Source organism: Thermobia domestica, chromosome 17 (assembly GCF_964235325.1).
Source record: "Thermobia domestica chromosome 17, izTheDome1.hap1.1, whole genome shotgun sequence".
NCBI classification, from domain to species: Eukaryota; Metazoa; Arthropoda; class Insecta; order Zygentoma; family Lepismatidae; genus Thermobia; species Thermobia domestica.
This window is the reverse complement of record NC_137470.1, coordinates 71,061,295-71,080,600: the sequence shown is the minus strand read 5'-3', so window position 1 is coordinate 71,080,600 and position 19,306 is coordinate 71,061,295. Positions and strand designations below refer to the sequence as shown.

At 33.6% G+C, this 19,306-nt stretch overlaps 1 protein-coding gene across 4 annotated transcripts in view; it reads left to right on the top strand.

Annotated features, from left to right (window-relative positions):
- zormin (spectrin and immunoglobulin domain-containing protein zormin) overlaps positions 1 to 19,306 on the top strand; it is a 799,654-nt gene that overhangs the window by 177,508 nt on the left and 602,840 nt on the right. For all 4 annotated transcript variants that reach the window (XM_081744925.1, XM_081744924.1, XM_081744928.1 and 1 more), the window contains exons 6-9: positions 1,382 to 1,476; positions 5,898 to 6,143; positions 8,047 to 8,238; positions 13,466 to 13,580. In XM_081744925.1, the coding sequence (XP_081601051.1) occupies positions 1,382 to 1,476; positions 5,898 to 6,143; positions 8,047 to 8,238; positions 13,466 to 13,580 (648 nt within the window). The remainder of the gene's footprint in view (positions 1 to 1,381; positions 1,477 to 5,897; positions 6,144 to 8,046; positions 8,239 to 13,465; positions 13,581 to 19,306) is intronic.

Here is a 19,306-nt window from a genome sequence, read left to right as displayed (position 1 = left end):
TACAGAAGGTATCCCTCTCTCTTCGTTCTTGCACAAAAGATTGCAAGGTTCTAAGTGCGTACAAAATATTAACCACTGTAACACTTTTGGATATTAGCTAGTTTGTACTACCAATAGGCTGAGAGCAGAATTTTGGTCCAGTGTGTTGGCAGAAAAAAGAAAGAAAAAACAAACAACAACTATTTCATCTCTCCTCGTTGAAATCACTCTTTAAAAAAATTTTTTTGGGTGCATCCTTTTCTATTCGCTACTGGTTTTAATCGTCTATCGTATAGGCTCCAAAATTACGGTCTGTGTAAGAGAGTAATTGTCGCACAACTTTCAATTCTATCTGTAAACAAATGCAGGAAAAATGTCGGATCTAGGGTAATACGGAAAATAGTAAGGATCTAGGGTAGTAAGGGTAATAGTCTCTACAAGGCAGTCTCTTTTTTTTTTTTTTTTTTTTCTCCAAGTGTACCCCTCCGGGTTTCGTAAGCCATAGAGTGAGTTATACAGTTCAGAACGACATGCATAAAATAAACACACAAATTACAAGTAACATAAGCTCAGATTTTCTGAAACTTCTGAATATCCCAATCGCAACTAGGCTTAAACTATACATATGTTTAGTTTTCGCAGAGTGCATGTTTTTATTTTATACAGAAAATTTTAAATGCAAAAAACAGGTTTTGGTTTTATTATCGATGAAACTGCTTTTTATCGTTGTCTTTGTTTCTGTGTCCAAAACCGAACCATGCGGCCTCCCTGGGGAGAGCATATCAATTGCCGATCTGTCTAACTAGAAGATACAGCTCACTCTGTTGCAAATGTTTTGAACCGCTTTTAAATGGAAGGAAATTGAACCTTAATTGCACCTTAGCGAGAAGAAGTAAAAATGAACATAAATATTAATAATAATAATAATAATAATAATAAACGTCTGGAAATATATAAAATAAATAGTTTTTATATCATTTTCGAAACAATTCCATATTATTTATTGTATAGGAAAGTTCTGTCACATCCCAGGTGCTGGACAGCTTTGACGTGTGAAACGTCCCTGCGTACGATTCCGTTCTCCACGTATCCAATCGAGTGGACTGCTGGGCCCACATACGTAACATCTGAATGTTCGCTTATACGTCATTCCCTGCCGTAAAATGCTGTTAGTTTGGGCACATTCCTGTCCTCTCTTCTTGTTGAGATGGAATTTGTTCCGTAACACTTCTTTCATATAAGTGCTCAAAATTAGGAACTTTTAAAGCAATCTTGGGAGATACGAGACAGTGTTTTTCGTTGGCGAAATTTCGATCTAATCATAATTGAAATGAGACTCCGACTGACCACTATCAAAATACATAGTTAACTTTAATTTTATTCTTGCTTATTAATGTTTCAGGAAAGGAGTTAATACAACAGTTTGAAGCAGATTACACATCAGATCGTAACGGCAAGAACGTACTCCCTCAAGATGTGGAAGATACTAAGGATAAGGTAAGAATCAGTCGTTTCTATGAAATATCTTACGATCAGCTAAATTTCTCGGCACAACGACTTTTAAATGACTTTGGTCGGCAATCGGCTTATTAAGGTGATATATGGTTAGCCCATTTCTTCAAATTCCATTATTTCTAGTTTTCTAGAGTGGAATTTTGTACCTGTTCAAGAGATTTTCCCAAATAGTTTACAATTGGTTTACAACTAGGCAACTAGACTAGACGAAACTAGAATATTACTAATTCATCTGATGGCCATCGACTCGCAGTGATAACACAATTCAGTGGTAAGGGAGCCGAAGCAGTACTGAATGGATGTCTGGAATGCTTTCGGTTCGATATCCAGGTATTCCGCTTTGCAGAAAAAGTCGAACCATGTTGCGGACCAGGGGAGCACAGAACTAATACAGCGTAACGATTGGAGATTCAAGAACTTGTTATGGTGCCAGATGTTCGTTTCCTGGGAAAGTACGATTGTGTGAGTAACTAATTTGACAGTTCTTGTAAGGACGGAAAAAGTACACGTCCAGGGGCTGTAGCAGGCCTATGCATCCAGCCGGGATCAGTTTCTTCATGAATGTAACATTCCCAGGAACAAATTTGTTGAAAAGTCCGTTGTCTTTGTTCGGGGTCCATGAGTCCAGCAAGAGATAATGTTCTCCCTGTTTGGAATCCTGTAACAGAACACTTGAACGATTTTGATAAAACTCCTCAAGCTGCGCCTTCGACATATTCGCTGTCCTGGCGGCAAGGGATCTGATGTTTGGCGGATTGGGGGCTTATTGTTGGAGAATTTGCCGTTACCTTTGAAGTTCCATCACTTTTGCCCTATTGGCAGACTGTAGCTAATACTTTGGTAATCAACTAACTACGTGATGCTCTAACTATTATTGTGCAACTCTAGTCCTGATATCGTACCCTTTGCTTGTAAGATGGGGCTATTAGCAAAATGAAATAAAAATTTATATGGAAAGTCGCTTCCAGGACAACATTGGGGGCGGTACCTGGCTTGATCACTTCACGAACCGTTTTGAAAACTTGAAATTTATTACAAGAATTACTGGAACATCGGAAGCAATAGCAAGATGTTTCAACGGGGAAATTTCATGATAACTCTCGACACACTGGAATTGAAATTCGAGAAACACAAATATCCTCGCGATAGAGTAATACACAAACATGGTATCTAATAAACACATTATTTATGCTTTAGAAACGTATTACTATCTTTTCCTCTCGTTATATTTTTATTTTGTTTATGTTTAGAAATAAACTTTCCATAGTATTCACCCATCTCTTTTAGGCATCTATTTTGAAACATGTTGCATCTTTTACTTTCTCATTATGGTTACTAACTTAAATATTTCTGCTGCGGAAAGTAAAAGGTTTGTACCTTAATTTACAGTAACAGTTAATGCGTATAATACGATTAAGTCTGATTTATGATTGAAAGGAAAAAGATCTTCCTATATTACCACCTTCCTCTATATTTTTTAAGTAAGAATAGTTTCAGTTAAACCGTAAAGGCCATTCAAATCTTGTAACCTTAATTTAACTCGTTCCTTGACGTCATAAGATGATAAAATTTTATACAGCAACGTAAGTTGGATGACAATTCATAACTCCGTTGCTACTTTTATATGCCTTTATCTTTTTATTTTAGTTAATAATATTTCTTTCTACTAACTACGGGCTGATTCTTTTTAAAAAACTTACGGATTTCATTTGGGTCTAGAATTTCTAACTGAAGTCCCATTTTCATGCAGTTTATGGCGAATAAGGAGGGATGGAAAATTTATAGAGCTATGTTTATTGGTTTAAATTCATCCAGGGTAATATTGGCCACGCCTCAAGAAAAAAAGAAAATATTCACCAGTGTAGCTCACAATTGGAATGAGATGCGGTGCGGTGTGGAAATTTGAGTTTTCTTCATTAGATGGCAGTCTCACCAAGGTTAATAAGAAACAGGAAACTGGGCCGTTGTATTGGGAATTGTGCCGTACAGTTCTGTGCTACTGTGTGAGTATCATCAGAACACAGTGAGAATAGTGTACTCTTTGAAGCAACATGAGTTTATCGTTAAAAGTTTCTGGAGAACGGTATCTGTTGTTGCTACGAAAGGGTATTTTGAAACAAATTTATCTCACGTTCTGCCCCAGACGGAAACATAATATGGTCACTAGTGAATAAATTGGAAGAAACAGGATCGCTTCTGAGTGAGACAGGGAAGCATCGGACCCTGCAGGCGGGTGTTGTGGAAGATGTCAGTTATCGACTCCTTAGGTTGCCCAAGAAATCTCTCCATCGTTTGTCGCAAGAAACCGGCTATAGCTATTCAACATTTGATTTATGGGTGTTACACTAACACTTAATTGTATTCTCACTTACACTTACTTTGTATCCTGTAATTTCGCTTCAAATATCCAAAACCTCATTCCAATTGTAAGGTACACTGGAGAGTATTTCCCGTTTTTCTTGAGGTTTGGTCGATATTAACATGGCCGGATTTAAACCAGTAAACATAGTTCCATAAATCTCCCATCCCTCCTTGATCATTTGCCACAAACCGCATGAAAATCAGACTTCAGTTAGAAATTCTAGACCCAAATGAAATCCGTGACTTTAAAAAATCACCCTGTATATATGTGCTATTCCGTTACGCAACCAGAAATGTTTTGGAGTTTGAATATATAGTGTAACATCCAGGATAGTTTCGTAAATTAATTTCTGATTGTGAAAGAACGATACACTTGAAAAACTGAATGGATGTGTGAATATCTTTTCAGAAACAATAATAAATAATAAGCGTAAAAATGAATAAAATTAATGCTTTTATAAAATGCACACAAAAGGAGATTCTGTTGGAGGTAAAATGAAAAAAATGGCTCTAATAGTGCAGAAACTTTGAGCACGATGGACTATAACTTATTACAGCGAACAACTTAGAGCTCCTAATGTTTTCTTTAATAATCTTTGTCTTTCTTTTTGTCCCACTCTCAAAACAAACAAGGAAATCCATTTTGTGTATTTTTTTAAATATCTCTCTCTCTCTCTCTCTCTTTTTTTTTTTTTTTTTTTTTTTTTTTTTTTTTTTTTTTTTTTTTTTTTTAGTAAAGTATACTGGCAAGAGAGACAAGTTTTGACAAACATGAAGGGATGGGAACAAAGAAACTTCTACAATGTTAGAAAATGTATTTAATTATGATTGCAGCAACCATGTCAAGGGAACGACAAGTACACTGCATTTTCCGAGTGGTTACGGAAAACAGACTTGGTGAAAGGTTATTTAAACTGTTTTAAAATTAGAAGGAATCAGTTTCAACTGAGATATATAATTTATTATAACAATTAATTTAACGAACAACATATAACAACTAGCAAACCGATTCCTTGGTGAAATTGCTCCGCAATCACAGTTTAATGTCGTTAGATGTAATTTAGCTTCAATAAACCAACTCATTTAAAGTCCAATAATTTCCATTCAATTTAAAGGTTATGATGATCAAATTACTTCGAAATATTTTACCCAATCTAATATTACTAATTACATGCACTTTAAGTCTAATAGGAGTCGGGGCCATTCCCAAGTGGGTGACCAATACTCACCTTAAAGTTAACCAAATATAAGAAAGAAAAAAAAGATTTTAAATTTAGAATTTGTGAATATTAATCACTCACTCACAATGCTCTCGGTTCTTTATACAAACCACTAATACACTTCGTTTAATTTCTCATCTTCACGACACTATTTCGAAACAATTTCACTACCACACAAACACATGTTAACTCCAGGTATTATCTTGTCTTACTACAAGGTTCGATAGGTCAATTTCTCCCACGAAAGATCGTTGGTGGCAGCACCATAACTAGTCGCAATGTTCACCAATGTTTCCAACTCGTAATCACAATCTCTTTTGACTTTTTTTTTATTATGCTTCAGATTAAAAACTAGAAAATAAAATTTTAAAAAATACTTTTTGAAAACATGTTCTCTCTCAAAAAAAAAAATGAAATAAATCGTATTAAAAAGTAAAAAATAATTGTTGTCAAGAAAATTATTTTTAAAAATCTTTTTATGGATGACCAAAAAGAAAAGCATAGGGAGGAGCATTCTTTATTTATATCACTAACTATGCTGTTGAGCATTATCACTATTTCATTTTCATTATCATAGATTGTATCATTCTGATCTCTGTTGATGCCACCTGGTTATGAGACAGTTTTTTTCAATCTTGTAACATTTCATATTGAATACTAACACACCATCTTAAAATCTATTGTCACACAAAAATATTAAAGAACTAAACTATATCAGGCGAGAAAAACATTTCAACATATACGCATAAATAACTTTATCCATTGAATAGCGATATTCAATATTAAATATTATTTTTAATATTTTGAATTATTTCAAAACAGGTGAAACGACTACTGGAGATTCTACAAGGAAAACTAGTACTCATAGAAGAAGCTTGGAATGATATGGAAAAAAGTTTCATTAATGCAAAAGAAATAAATATACTAGAAGATGGTGTTACCCATGTGACAAACTGGATTTTGGGCACAGGAGAGTCTCTACTGAATTCTCATAAAGAAGTCGGTTACAATGTTAGTTCTGCAGAAACTTTGAGACAAGAACACGAAGCCCTTGAGCTACAATGCAGAGTAAGTCTATAAAATGTTTTAGTTGGATGTAACATAAAGGAAGAGAAAATTATTAAACTATACATTGTATCTTTAACCCTAAGAATACCACAGGAGGGAGAAGATCACTTTTGCCCGCGTAGACAATTTTTTTAAACTTCCCTTTGGTAGTAGGTGTAGCAGTCTTTCTGCCAAAATTTCTTTTCATTTTTCCTTGATGACCACAGCTGACACTGTTTAGAAAAAAAAGATGTTACTGAAGCTTACAAGCACATTATCTAGTGTTATCCATATTTATTTCTACTTTTCTTGATTTTTTTTTTTTTTTTTTTTTTTTAAGTGGAAATGAGACAACTTTGAAACAGTCGATTATGTTAGTGTCTTGTGCTTAGGTAGTGTATTTCGTAACGTGCATAAAGTATCTTGGCTGTATTTGATGACAAGCAAATATCTTACTAGTTAGTAGTGAAGAAATATAGAATGTCCTCCTAAAAATCTATATTGATGATATAAATGATGTGGAGGAAGTTTCATATTAGGAAAACGAAGATAATTCTAATGTGGAAAACTGCCGTCTCATAGGTGCAGTGATAAATTTCAATCTAATAGTGGTATGTAGCAACATCGCCAAGACAGCACTGAAGTTCAAATTGTAATACAAACATCTCCATGCTTTAATAATGTAACCAGTGTTATATAGTAATGTAATCATTTACAATAAACGTAAAATAGAAGTACTTAAGAAAGAGAATATATATATATATATATATATATATATATATATATATATATATATATATATATATATATATATATTAATATTGTTGTTGTTGTTTAGTTCAACATGTTAACTCAAATTTAATATACAGGGTAACCCAAAACAATCGCTCAGATTTTAAATGCTAATAAAACAAGAAGTATTGCAGATAGAAATTTGTTTATTCGAAAATATAAAATGTTATTGATAACAGTTTGTAACTACTTTGTTCTGATTTTAATTACTCCGTTCTCCTGTTGTGTTGAAATGACACATCAATTGACAATACAGTTATTGTCAATAATACCCAATAAAACTTCCCACTTTTTTTTTTTTAAAAAAAAAAAAAACTTCTGTAGCGCTGTCAGTCGAAGGACGACAGGAGTGATCATCCCTTCCGCTCACCACTCTCCTGCTGTTTTCAGCCGTCATTATTTGTTTGGTCAGAAGCTCATCGCGTGTATACAGTCGAAATGTTTTTCAAAAGCTGTTGTTCTATGATTGCCGTGCAAACAGTTTCTTGCTTAAAGTTTGCTGTTCCACATAAAGACAACATTCCTGATCGGAAGAGACAGCGTTGAAGAAAATAATCTAGCCGAACTCAAAGTGCTCGTATGTCTGAGAACCTTGAGCAGTTACAAACTGTAACCTTCAGAAATAGTCTTCTAATTGTATTAAATTCATTTCATTCAAATACATTTCAAATCAAAACAAATCGATTACAAAGTGTTTTCAATACCATTTTATGTTTTGGAATCAATAAATTTCTACCTGCAATACTTTTTGCTTTATTAGCCTTTAAAATGTGGAAGGTTTCATTGGGTCACCCTGTATATAGTACGTAAAGAAATCACCCGGGCAAATTTGATCCCCTTCCTTCCAATCCCTTTGGTAATTCATGTAGTAAATAGAGGCTGGTGATTCTAGGGTTAATATCATCTAGACTGGGTAGTTTTCTTGAAACACAAATATAAAATTAATTCCCTTCTTGTCTTAACTGTGTTGAACTTATTCGGTCACAGTATATAGGGGGGAGGGTTAATTCCATCTGTACTCAGCTTTCAATATTTCATTACATTGTGTTGTAATTAACGACATCAAATAAGTGTATACTACTGTCATTACTGGAAGTAAGTTTTACACTTCTGAATTTTCATTTCTCTGTAGGACACTTATGGTCAGTATGCTGAATTGTTGCATAAAATCGACATCCTTCCTAAGGCTAACATTTCCGTACCAAGTGATCTAAAATCCCAAAGAGACTTTATGGATTTTGTTTGCAGAAGTTTCGCATCTAGGTTAGAGAGAAGACGGAATGTGCTTATAACTTCTCTACGATTCTATCGTCTAGTCTCTGAAGTAAGTACCCTTATCTGCTGATGAAGTTACATAAAACTAACTAATCTTTATTCTATTTACAGATTTCTGTAATTCCTGAATTTTTATAGTTCCAAGCTTTCGACTATCCCCTGGATCTTGGTCACATAGGATAAAAACAGGAAGAAAAACAATAGAAATAAATTGCATTAAGAAAGCTCTGCTGTCTATATTATGCAGTTATTGTATCAATAAAAGTTCATCGATAAATGTTCTTACATTTGATAATATACTTTTATTTCATGCTTTCTTTGGGAAATTCAATATGTGACCTACGCTCCGATTAAACAATCATAAACGAAAACCCGTTGTCAAGTACGTAATCTCTTGACGTACTTAACAGCATGTTTTCGTACAACGCAGTTCTTCCCCTGGTCAGTCCGTTCCATTTTCTATCCTTTTCCTTCCCGTTTTTAACCTCCATGACCAAGACTCCAGCGGAGAGCTGCAAGCTTAAAGCAAATTCAGAAATTACAGGAACCTGTAGGTAGAATGATAGAATTCCTGAGCGTGGTTTCGCATAACTTTTCTCTTTACTGCAAGAAATACTTTAATATACTTTGTTACATATAGCTATGTTTGGTTAGAGCGTAGGAAATACTTGAAAATATACTTTATTGTTACATATATAGCTATATTTGGTTAGAGCATAGGAAACCCATTTCAGGTTCTTGAAACTAAAATGTGTATATATACTTTAAAATAGCAATTTTGGTACTCATTGATTATTCTAGAAGGAAATAAATCTACTTAGTCATCTAGAAGGAAATAAAATACACTAGGATTTGTTGTCGTTTTAGACTTGTTACAGTACAGAAAGAAATGATGTAAAAATGAAAATGATATAAAAATGAACTGACTTACAATCTGAGATACTCCCAAGGAAAGAAAAAGAAAATAGTCTTAAAGCTGTTGTTGGGGAAGGATAGAGGAAACTGGATTTATAATATTTTCTTGATGGGGCTGCGTGAGTTGTGTAAGTCCCGTTCTTGTTAATGACGTATTAGATGTGTAAACATCGATAAGTAATTGAATCTTGCGATTATCGTCTGGGAAGACTGATTTTGTTTCGGTTAAAGTGGTTTTATGAATGTCTACAAGGCATAGATACTGATGTTGATCTGTATGAGAACATTGGATACATTTCAATCAAGATGTTTCTATTATTTTTTGGACATAAGTGTATAATGTGAATATTGTTTCTGCTACAAGGTGATTCTATTTACAAAAACAAGCAGGAAATCTTCCATTAAGAAAAACAGAAATCGGGCTTAATTTCTTTATCGGTTTCACAATCTGTGGAAAAATCAACTTTGAGAGAGACGACACCGAAACTATTGACTTTACAGGAAGCAGTATAGAAGGTTCTACAGAAAGTCACACTTGAAACATTTAATATGTCTGATTCAAAATATTAAAATTATTGTGCAAGCATAATTTTATATCGATGTATCTTTGCGCAGAGTATTCGACATTCTCCACTTTCTGTGGAAAACATCTTTCGCTCCAAAATTCTTCGAAACCTGAACCCATACAGTACACGACGTCCCTAGTACGTCCCATTTTGATCCCGATTATCCCATAAAGTTCCCGAGATTATCGGAACAATGAGTAGACATCCCATGGACGTCCTGCATGGGACGCCCTAAAGGATTTCCACATAGGATGTCCACGGAATGTCCCGGATGAGACAGGAGATCCCAGAGAAATCTCACGCCGGACATACCTAGGACCACATTATCCCACGATTTACCAGTGGATATCCCTTTGAGGTCCCGTTGAATATTCCGTTTTCCGGGATATTACCGCACATCTGAATATCCCGCGGAGGTCCTATGAATGTCCCGGAAGCAAATTCGGATGATCCCGGGATGTTCCGTTGTTCATTGCGGATCAGTTTCGGACGTCTCGTGGACGTCCGTGTGCTATGTGGCAAGTTTAGTATTACTGCTACTTTCCTTATCCCTTTCTCTAAAATTTTTCACAGCTCTTCCCGTAAGGGCAGTAGTTCTTGTCCTATGACACAAAAGTTTATCGTTCCACGATTGCTAAAATAATAATAATAATAATAATAATAATAATAATAATAATAATAATAGAATACAGTATAACCAAATAAGTTTTAGCATGGTAAACTTATTCAGTAGTTGTGGAGAAATCAACTGTAAGGTCACAGCGTTTTCCACGTGCCATAATTTAGTAGCAAAACACATTTCCATTTTCCTTCATACAAAGGTGTTTTTAGGAAAATCCCCTCCAAAAAATTAAAACGTGAATTGTGAAGTACTCGTATATACAGATATTTATCAATTTAATAGAAACACCTAGAGATGGAAGTACGTCAGATGTTTGGATTTTCAACAGCAGCGTAGCGTGATATTCCGGAATAGAAATGCTAAAGTCAATCACTTAGGCAACACAAAACTATTGCAATCAGCAAAACGGAGCTATACCGAGGAAAAATATAGGGATATAAATGCTGGAATTCTTAACATCATAAAATTATATTTTAAGTCACTTTTAGGCTCCTCTAATAATTTTTTTTTCTGTTTTCTGGACTTTTCTCCCTTATTTTTCTAGCTATAGTCTTAAAACAAAACAAAAATCAATATTAGAATGATTCGCTGAAAATCAAAATATGTTATAACGAGTATGATGACGAATATGAATTTGAGTATATTACAGATGATTTCATACGTAAATATCAACACAAAGCCAATTGGAAAATCATGTAAAAAATATCAGAAGATTATTAGAATTATCCATTAAAAATTATCAGAATTTGCAGATAAGGTTAATTGGAAAAGAATTTATGCATATTTAAAATTATCAGATATTAGAAAATGAGCAGATAAGGTTGATTGGGACAAGATATCTTTATACCAAAGGTTATGTGAAGATTTTATTAATGAGTTTACAGATAATTTTGAGAATGTATCTTGTAAAAGCGAACTTAGAGAAGAATTTGTACGAAAACATGTTAATAAACTCTGTTGGTCCAGCTTATTACCACACAAAACTTTATCAGAGATTATGCTGATGGAGCAGATTAAATCATGATTTCAATGTATCAACGATTAGAATTTAAAGATAGGTTTTTATGGTATCGCATCTCACAATATCAAGATTTTTTTCTATAGAGTTTCTATATGTATTTAGGCATTATTTAGATTGGAGGTCTGTAGTAAGAAAATATTGTAATAATCTGAATTCGGGAGATCCGATAGCAATCATTCTCCATCTCTATTAATTTGAATTTCTAACACTCAAAAACAAGTCTACAATTAAACAATCGTCATCTTCATTTTTTTCTAAATCTACATAAGTCATAACAAACAATACAATTGTATTTTTCTTTAACTTTATTCAATATATTAATCGAATTATGATTGATAGTTATGATAGTGTAGTGATATCTGGGTATTTTTCTCTAGCGCATTGAAGACTTATGTTTATATTATGGTGTTGAACTCGTAAACCTAATAACTGTATCTTTTGTATTTGTCTACAAATTTTCTTTCATCCTCAGGATTTGCTTTGTATTTCTGATGGATCCTTTTTTATATATATTTTTTTTCTGGATTTTCTGTAGGTTTTGCTGCTATTCATATGAAAAATTCAACTTCGATTTGTAATTCTTCATTTTCTAATTTAAATTAATCAATTTTTCAACTACTTCTAATTTAATTTTGACTTCTTGTTCTCTTATATTAATCTAAGACCTTGGATGACGTAATACTCAATCATATCATAACGTTTATCATAAAAATCATCAGATAACCACATCGGAATATCAAGGAAAATTTTCTTATAAACTCAAGTTCCAGAGATTAAATTTATTATTTTAGTTCTTTCAGTTGGTTCTGTGTAATAAATGGTTCTAGCTTCCCAGAATTCTGGGACTGCTATTTTTTTTCCCTGATAATAATCTAATAATTTCTTTCGACATTTATTCTCTAACCAATGATCAAACCTTTTAACTACCGCCTTGGAACAGTTTTTGTAGCATTGAAATAATCTGTTTTTATCTGTAATCAATTTAAAATTTTCCAAACAATCTACAGAAATAACTGGTTTTGATCTGTTCGTAGCATTTAATGTTTAAACTATTAGAATGTTCATTAATATTAGCTATGTTTATTATTAGAAATATTTAAAATTTCATTTTTTTCTTTTGATTGTTTGTTTTTAGAGCTAATTATAAAACTTCACCACTTTTTTGGTTAACATCCATATAATAAATTTAACTATTTATAAAACTACATATGAAGACCGGTATGTCAAAATAGTGGATCTCTTTTTATCATAGTATTTTATCAATTCTTTAAATTGTTTATTCTCTAACCATTTATAGAAGTTCCTCCCACCACCCTGGCACAATTTTGTAGCGTTAAAATAACTTGTGTTTTCATCTATAATCAAAGATTCCTTGATTCAATACCGGCTAATTTTATCAAATATGTTGATTTTTTTTGTAAGTACTCCGAATACAGAACACTTCGAATCTTATTATTATAATACTTTGTCAACTCCTTGGAATCTTCATTCGCAAAGCATTTATAAAATTTTTTTCCACCATCTTTACGTAGTTCAGTAGCATAGGAATATCCTGTAAGTTTATCGATAGTAAATTTAAAATCACCAAATATATCATACCAATAATTGTCTTTGATCTGTTCGTAGCATATATCGTTTAAAATATTAGAAATGATATCCACTCTCCTTGGGAGAATATCATTATTTATGTATTTATTTTTTTTATCAAACCTTTCACGTATATATACATAAAAGGTAAACATATTACATTACAACGCTAATTACTTCTCTCTATCCAACTATTATGTAAATCATTAAGCCTTAACAATTTAACATACACTTTATTACCTTTCTTTCGTAGAACTTTTTCTACAATATATTCATCTTTGAATTCAGTTTTTAGTAATTGTGGTTGATAAAATACAGATTTGTAGACAATATGGCGCTTGTTGCAGAATCTGAGAAAAGAAAATCAATAGGATGTTAGAAAACTGAGGAAGGGCTGTGAAGAATATGGGATGAAAATAAATGTTAGAAAGACAAAAGCCATGACTGATAATCTTTGGAAAGCTTTACATATAATATTAAGAACTTAATATTTTACTAGGCGTATTAGAGAATAACATTTAATTTCGTATTGCCAATTTCTCACAATGATTGTTTTTTTTTTCAGTATCTTGAAAGGACTGCAGAAGTATTTGAAACGTTAGTACTGTGTGATAATATAGAAGAAATACCATCAGCGGAATTGACTCTTCAGGATCTCCAAGACAATCAAACAGAAATTGGTAAGAAATTTATTCTTTTGCATTAATTGTAAGAGTAATGTTAGTTGTAATTGAACCACTGATTGGAAAAAGGAAATGAGTACAATTTTTTACGATTTTAAACTGAGATAGCAGATGTGTTCCTTTGACAGTTACACCGTTGGATACAAAATATGAATATTTGGACAACTCTGTGACCAATGTAGATGGCGAAATCTCTCGCTGTTTAGAATAAGGGAATAACTGCGTTTCCTATTTCCTGCAAGACACCACCACCACAACTGCAAGACTGTGTATAAGTAGAAAGCCGCTAGGGCTCTCTGCTGTCGTTACGATAGTTCGCTTTGTCTTCGCATTGCACAATCTATAGAGAACTTTTTGCCCCAATCAGTGACAAATTTACATGTTTTCAGTGATACAAGTGGTGGTCAAAACTGCAACCGTACAATGACAAAAGTGCTTTCCAGCCTGACCGTGTCAAAACGGTTCACTATTATACAGCAATATTTGCCTGTCAGAGGTCAGAGTTTTTTTCCGAAATTTCGCTGTAATCAAACGAGAACTCAAACGACACAATCGAACTTATTTACCAGCACAGTATAACTATATGATTGCGAATGCAAGAAAGACTGATACTCCATTTCAGGTTTACTAGGATGTCAATGAAGAAATCTTAGATTTTAAACATTGATAACAACCGTTTTACAAGAAAACTCCAGGTAGCATTGTGGACAAAACAGTGAAATTCCAAATAAGTAAATACAGACACTTTGTTTAAAGCAGAATCTAAAGGTTATGTGCAAGCTCATGAGTTTATCAATGGACTAAGAACTGATATTTTTTCGATTACTCAAAAGTAATGTCACAAACGTTCCACTGCCAAAGTCAAACGAATACGATGAGCAAGTCCCGATCAATTAGAAGATGATCAACGATGTCTCACAAATTATCAAATATATAACTGACCCATACAAACAGTTTTATGAGATGATTTGTTCATGGAAGACCACTGACCAAGGAACTGTAGAAGACGAAGGTACACACGGATAGGACCCTATGTAAACCCATTCTACTGTGACAACGTATTTTGCTACGTGTTTTGTTCAGTTGTCTATTGTATTACTTTCCTTGCTGTACGAATAAAATGTGCTGTACAGAAAAACGAACGGTGACAATAAAAGTGTTTGAAGCCTAACACGTGTGACAGTTTGGATACATATATCCAAGATTAACATACAACATTGCATTCAACATGTACATTTTCATAGCTTTCTATCAGAAACTGCACATTACATACTCTACACAAAATTACAAGTGCGTCCAACTCTTAATTGATTGGAAAAAGGGAATATTTTTTCCAATTTTTAAGCTTTTCTAACCAGTTGCAGTGCTGCAATACAAGGTTCTTCTTCTTGTCTTAGTGTTTGTTAGTTCTTTTGCTACAAGTAATCAATTATACACTTTTTGAAACAAATACAAACAACGCCTCGGGAAGGATATTTTGTGTTTTGGAAACTTAGGTCTGATGCACTTATTCACTTTTTCCAATCAGTGGTTCAATTATTCAATCGATTTTATGTTATATGGGTATTCCAAACGAGTCTCCAGTCCTTCTGAATAAAACTGTTTCCCCTCTAGGTTTCTCTTGAACGGCTTGATCTGAACCATAATGAGATTGTATTTCACAATGAAGTTGATTTATTTTATTTTATTTTATTTTATTTTTTTTATTTTAGACTACTTAAACACATGACAAATTTGAAGGTCTTTTATGTGGAAAATTCAGTTCTAGGGTTACCATCTCCCTAAGTCCTAGACAATATTCCATGTATTTAGATTTATATTAGGTACTGTTTTCTAGACCTATTTAAACATTACCATGTGTTAAGAGGTGTAGGAACTCATTACTAATTATGAGAATATAAGTACTGACACAAAATAAAAGTAGATAATACAGTACTACCTATTAGTAGTGTTTTGAAGATTAAAATAAAATGTCTTGTACAAATGTATGATCAATTCAAACAACTGATGTGAAATTTTTATTTATAATTTGTAGCACATTATGTATTGTCACATTTAGAATACAATCCGGAGTGGTGGTTTGGGAGGAGGTATAAATTTTGAAGTGAAAGTTATGAATGTTCAATTCTTAAACCAAATTTAAACCTCATTTATGTTAATATTTTTAAACCTAGAAACAACAAATGGAATTCATTAGTGTATATGCAGTGTTCCTGATTTTTTTTTTTCTTTTATACAAAAGCGGGAAAATGGCACACAGCACACATCTGTGTAGATATGTGAGTGATAATTTCCACCTTGGGTAGGTAAAGTAGCTCATGGTCTATAGCACCGGGGGAAAAAATGTTCATTATTACGGATAGACAATCAATAACTACCTCTTTAATGGTGAACTAATGAGATTGTTGATTTCTTAAGTTTACGCAGTGTATTGGCAACCCTGTTCGTGTTTGGCTGCAACAACGTGTATATTCTGTGCCTGTCTATATCATAGGCAATTACTGAGAACAAGGAAACTACATTGAAAAGTTTAGTGAAAATGATGTTTCTTAATACCAACAGACAGAATACTTAATAATACCTCTGGCAACTATGCATGTTAAAAGGAAGGAAATTTCATCTATACAGCAGATGTTAGAAGTACCGACATTTTCATCCCCACTCAAGTCCACTCGTTTCACCATATTGACAGCAACTGCATGAAGAGTTAATAGACTAATGTTCTCAATGGCTGACTGAATGTTGGTTTTATGCTCTTACATAGTTCACATGTTATCGTGGTAAACTTCTGTTTTAAGTAACTCGATACGAAAAGTCCGGAGATATCAAATCAGGAAAGCAACAGAGCCATAAGATTTTACTTATTAAGTACACGGTCACTAAAAATTTCCTTCAACATGTCTAACGTTTCATTGGACGTCGGACATGTTGCTTCATCTTGTTGAAATCAGCAATTGCCTTCGTCATGTTTCAGAAGAAAAATTAATTGTGCGATAAGGTCACTGTATTCGGTGCCATCAATTGTAGTGTGCAGAAGAATTATTCCGCGTCGTGACATTGCAAGCCACACACTTACTCTTACGAGATGCAGCTGTGTTAGTTCAACATATAGGGATTGTCAGTTAATCAGTATCATGAATCCTAACTGTTCACGTATCCATTTAAACGAAACCATGCTTCATTCCTTAATAATCATAAAATAAAATAACTTCGTTTAATACGTTGATTCTTTGGTCTCGGACAAAACATTTGAACCAACGGCAATATTTAATTCGCGAATCCTTGCCTATTCCCTTCAGTTCTTGCACTGCCTTCTTTTTACATACGTGTAAGTGTAAAATTATAGTCCTGTGAATCGTAGTTTTTGGTAAATACATTTGTTTGTGCCGCAAGCCTAGGAACCGACTTCCTGGATGAATGAAATATACGGTGCTCAACGTTCTGCGGTACACTTGTGTAAAAACATGCAGGTGTTGATCATGCTGTTTTCGCGTACGATCGTCTCACAAAATTTTTAACTAGTCGAAATATTGTTTACTAATCCAGAACACTTGCATTGTGAACAGTTTCCTGGAATTCTGCTCTTATACTAGTATCTGAATTTGTATGAAAATAACGTTTAACAGTGAAGACCTCTTCTATAGAGTACTTAGGGGTACCAAAACAAAATAAATAAATAAATAAATAAAATAAAATAAAATAAAAAATAATTCTTTTTTAAAAATTGAAAATAATAAAACGCAAACAATACAACACAACAAACACTCAGTACAACAAACAACACAATATGAACGTTAAATATGATCGAGAAAAAACAATAACATAATGCGTTGTCAACTGCTAATGAATTGCCCCTTTCTCTGGTGGCATGCAGAGGTCTCTTACCTCATAGAATGATTGCTAGGTGTTTGAGAATAACACAATTTTCACTAAACTTTTCATTTTTTCTTTGCAGTAATTGCATGTGATAAACGGTAACAGGGAGTAATCTACACCCCCCTAACACCCCTCCAAATTTCTTTACGCACACCCCTGGATGGAAAAGGAATACTCCCCCAAATCCAATTGTGTCAATCAGTATCATATAGGTTATTTATTACATCAAGTTAAAAAAGGTGTAGCGTTTAGGAAAGAAGGCAATATTCTTATTTATTTATTTCACTTCAAAATATGAAGAGACCTCGTTCTCATGTACGGCTTCGAGAACCACATGACATCATTGTTTCGGGCGGTGTTTCGATCGAAACAATTGACAAAACAGACCGCTGATACCTACCCTCCTGGGCTCCGCGGTCGTTTCCGAGAAAAGAGATTGATGGACAGATGCAGATTACTGAAATTGGCAACGTCTTGAGCGGTCATTCACCTATCTCCTCCTCAATAAGGAAAAATGTGACAATATAATAATAAGCCTACACCAGATTCAGTCGGTAACTGCTACTCTGGAACAGGCTCGCAACCAGAAGGGGGCTAAGGAGGGCCTGGCTCTCCCTAAATTTTTCATGTCCAGTCCAGAGCTCAATACAAAATGCACAATTTAGATATTTATAAGAGAATTTTTAATTACTTGAACCCTCCTAACATATTCATGGACCCCAAAGCTCTGTGCCTGGTTTTGAGCCTGCTCTGCAAGTGGTGTATCAACGGACGGACGTTGCAAGGGTGTAGTCAAGACGTTTTTAGAAATGAAGAGATCGATCGAAGTAAGAATTATATATATTTTTAGACTGAGTCTAGTGTTATGCAGGAACGCATTTGGCGCTAGCTTAATTTTTGCAAAGTATATTTTTATTCACGTAAATTCAAGGAGCAAAACAGGGCTCTTAGCGAGTCACACTTTAACTAAAATTCACTTTATTTTTCAAGTTGGTCACTAAAAGTTACTTTTTTTTTCAAATTTGCCACTAAAAATTACTTTTTTAAGAGGTAAAGTGACTTTCGTGTGATTTATGTTTTTCATAGGCAGTTTTCTAAGAAAAATATAAAAACAAATGGAAAAAGGCAGAAATTCGTTACTCATTACTCTTCTGAAAGCTTCAGAACTTGCTCCTACATGTGAAACAGTCAGTTTTATTCTCACTTCAGCTTTTATTCTTTCTAAAGCACAGTGGGCGGTTGGTGGATGCTTAAGCTCACAAGGTGGGGTTGAGAACTCTTCTGTGTCTATTCTTTCTTCTATCATAATAATCTTTTAGTTTTCTCTCGTAATAGTTAACGCTCCGTTCAACGTTGTGTGAGTGTGTTTGTGTGGTTCATCATGTTCGTCTTGTGTTATGCTTCTTATATGTTCTTCTTAAGAGTAGATGATGAATTTGAATATTTCACGTTTTTGAGAACTCTTAATGCAAAGTTAAATATAATGTCTGGGATGAAGAAATTCGGAAATAGATCAGAACTGGTTCCACTTACTCAGAAGCTGTTTACATCTGCTAAGTCTGCTTACCGTAACTACAAAGCATACTTTGAAAATCTAAGAAAAGAAGAAGATCAAAAAGAAGTAAAGAAGAAACAAAAGAACAAACAAAGAGAGAGGTGATGGAGAAATTGACAAAGGTAAAAAGAGGCATGATGAGATTTTGGTCACTTTTTGTGTGCTTTTGGCCATTTTTGGTCACTTTTCAACTATTTACAAGAGATCAGACCACTATGAGCCATGGGATTATTAAAATTAGGGTATATTAAATAAGACAAAACAGAAAGATACAACATATTTGTAAATTGGA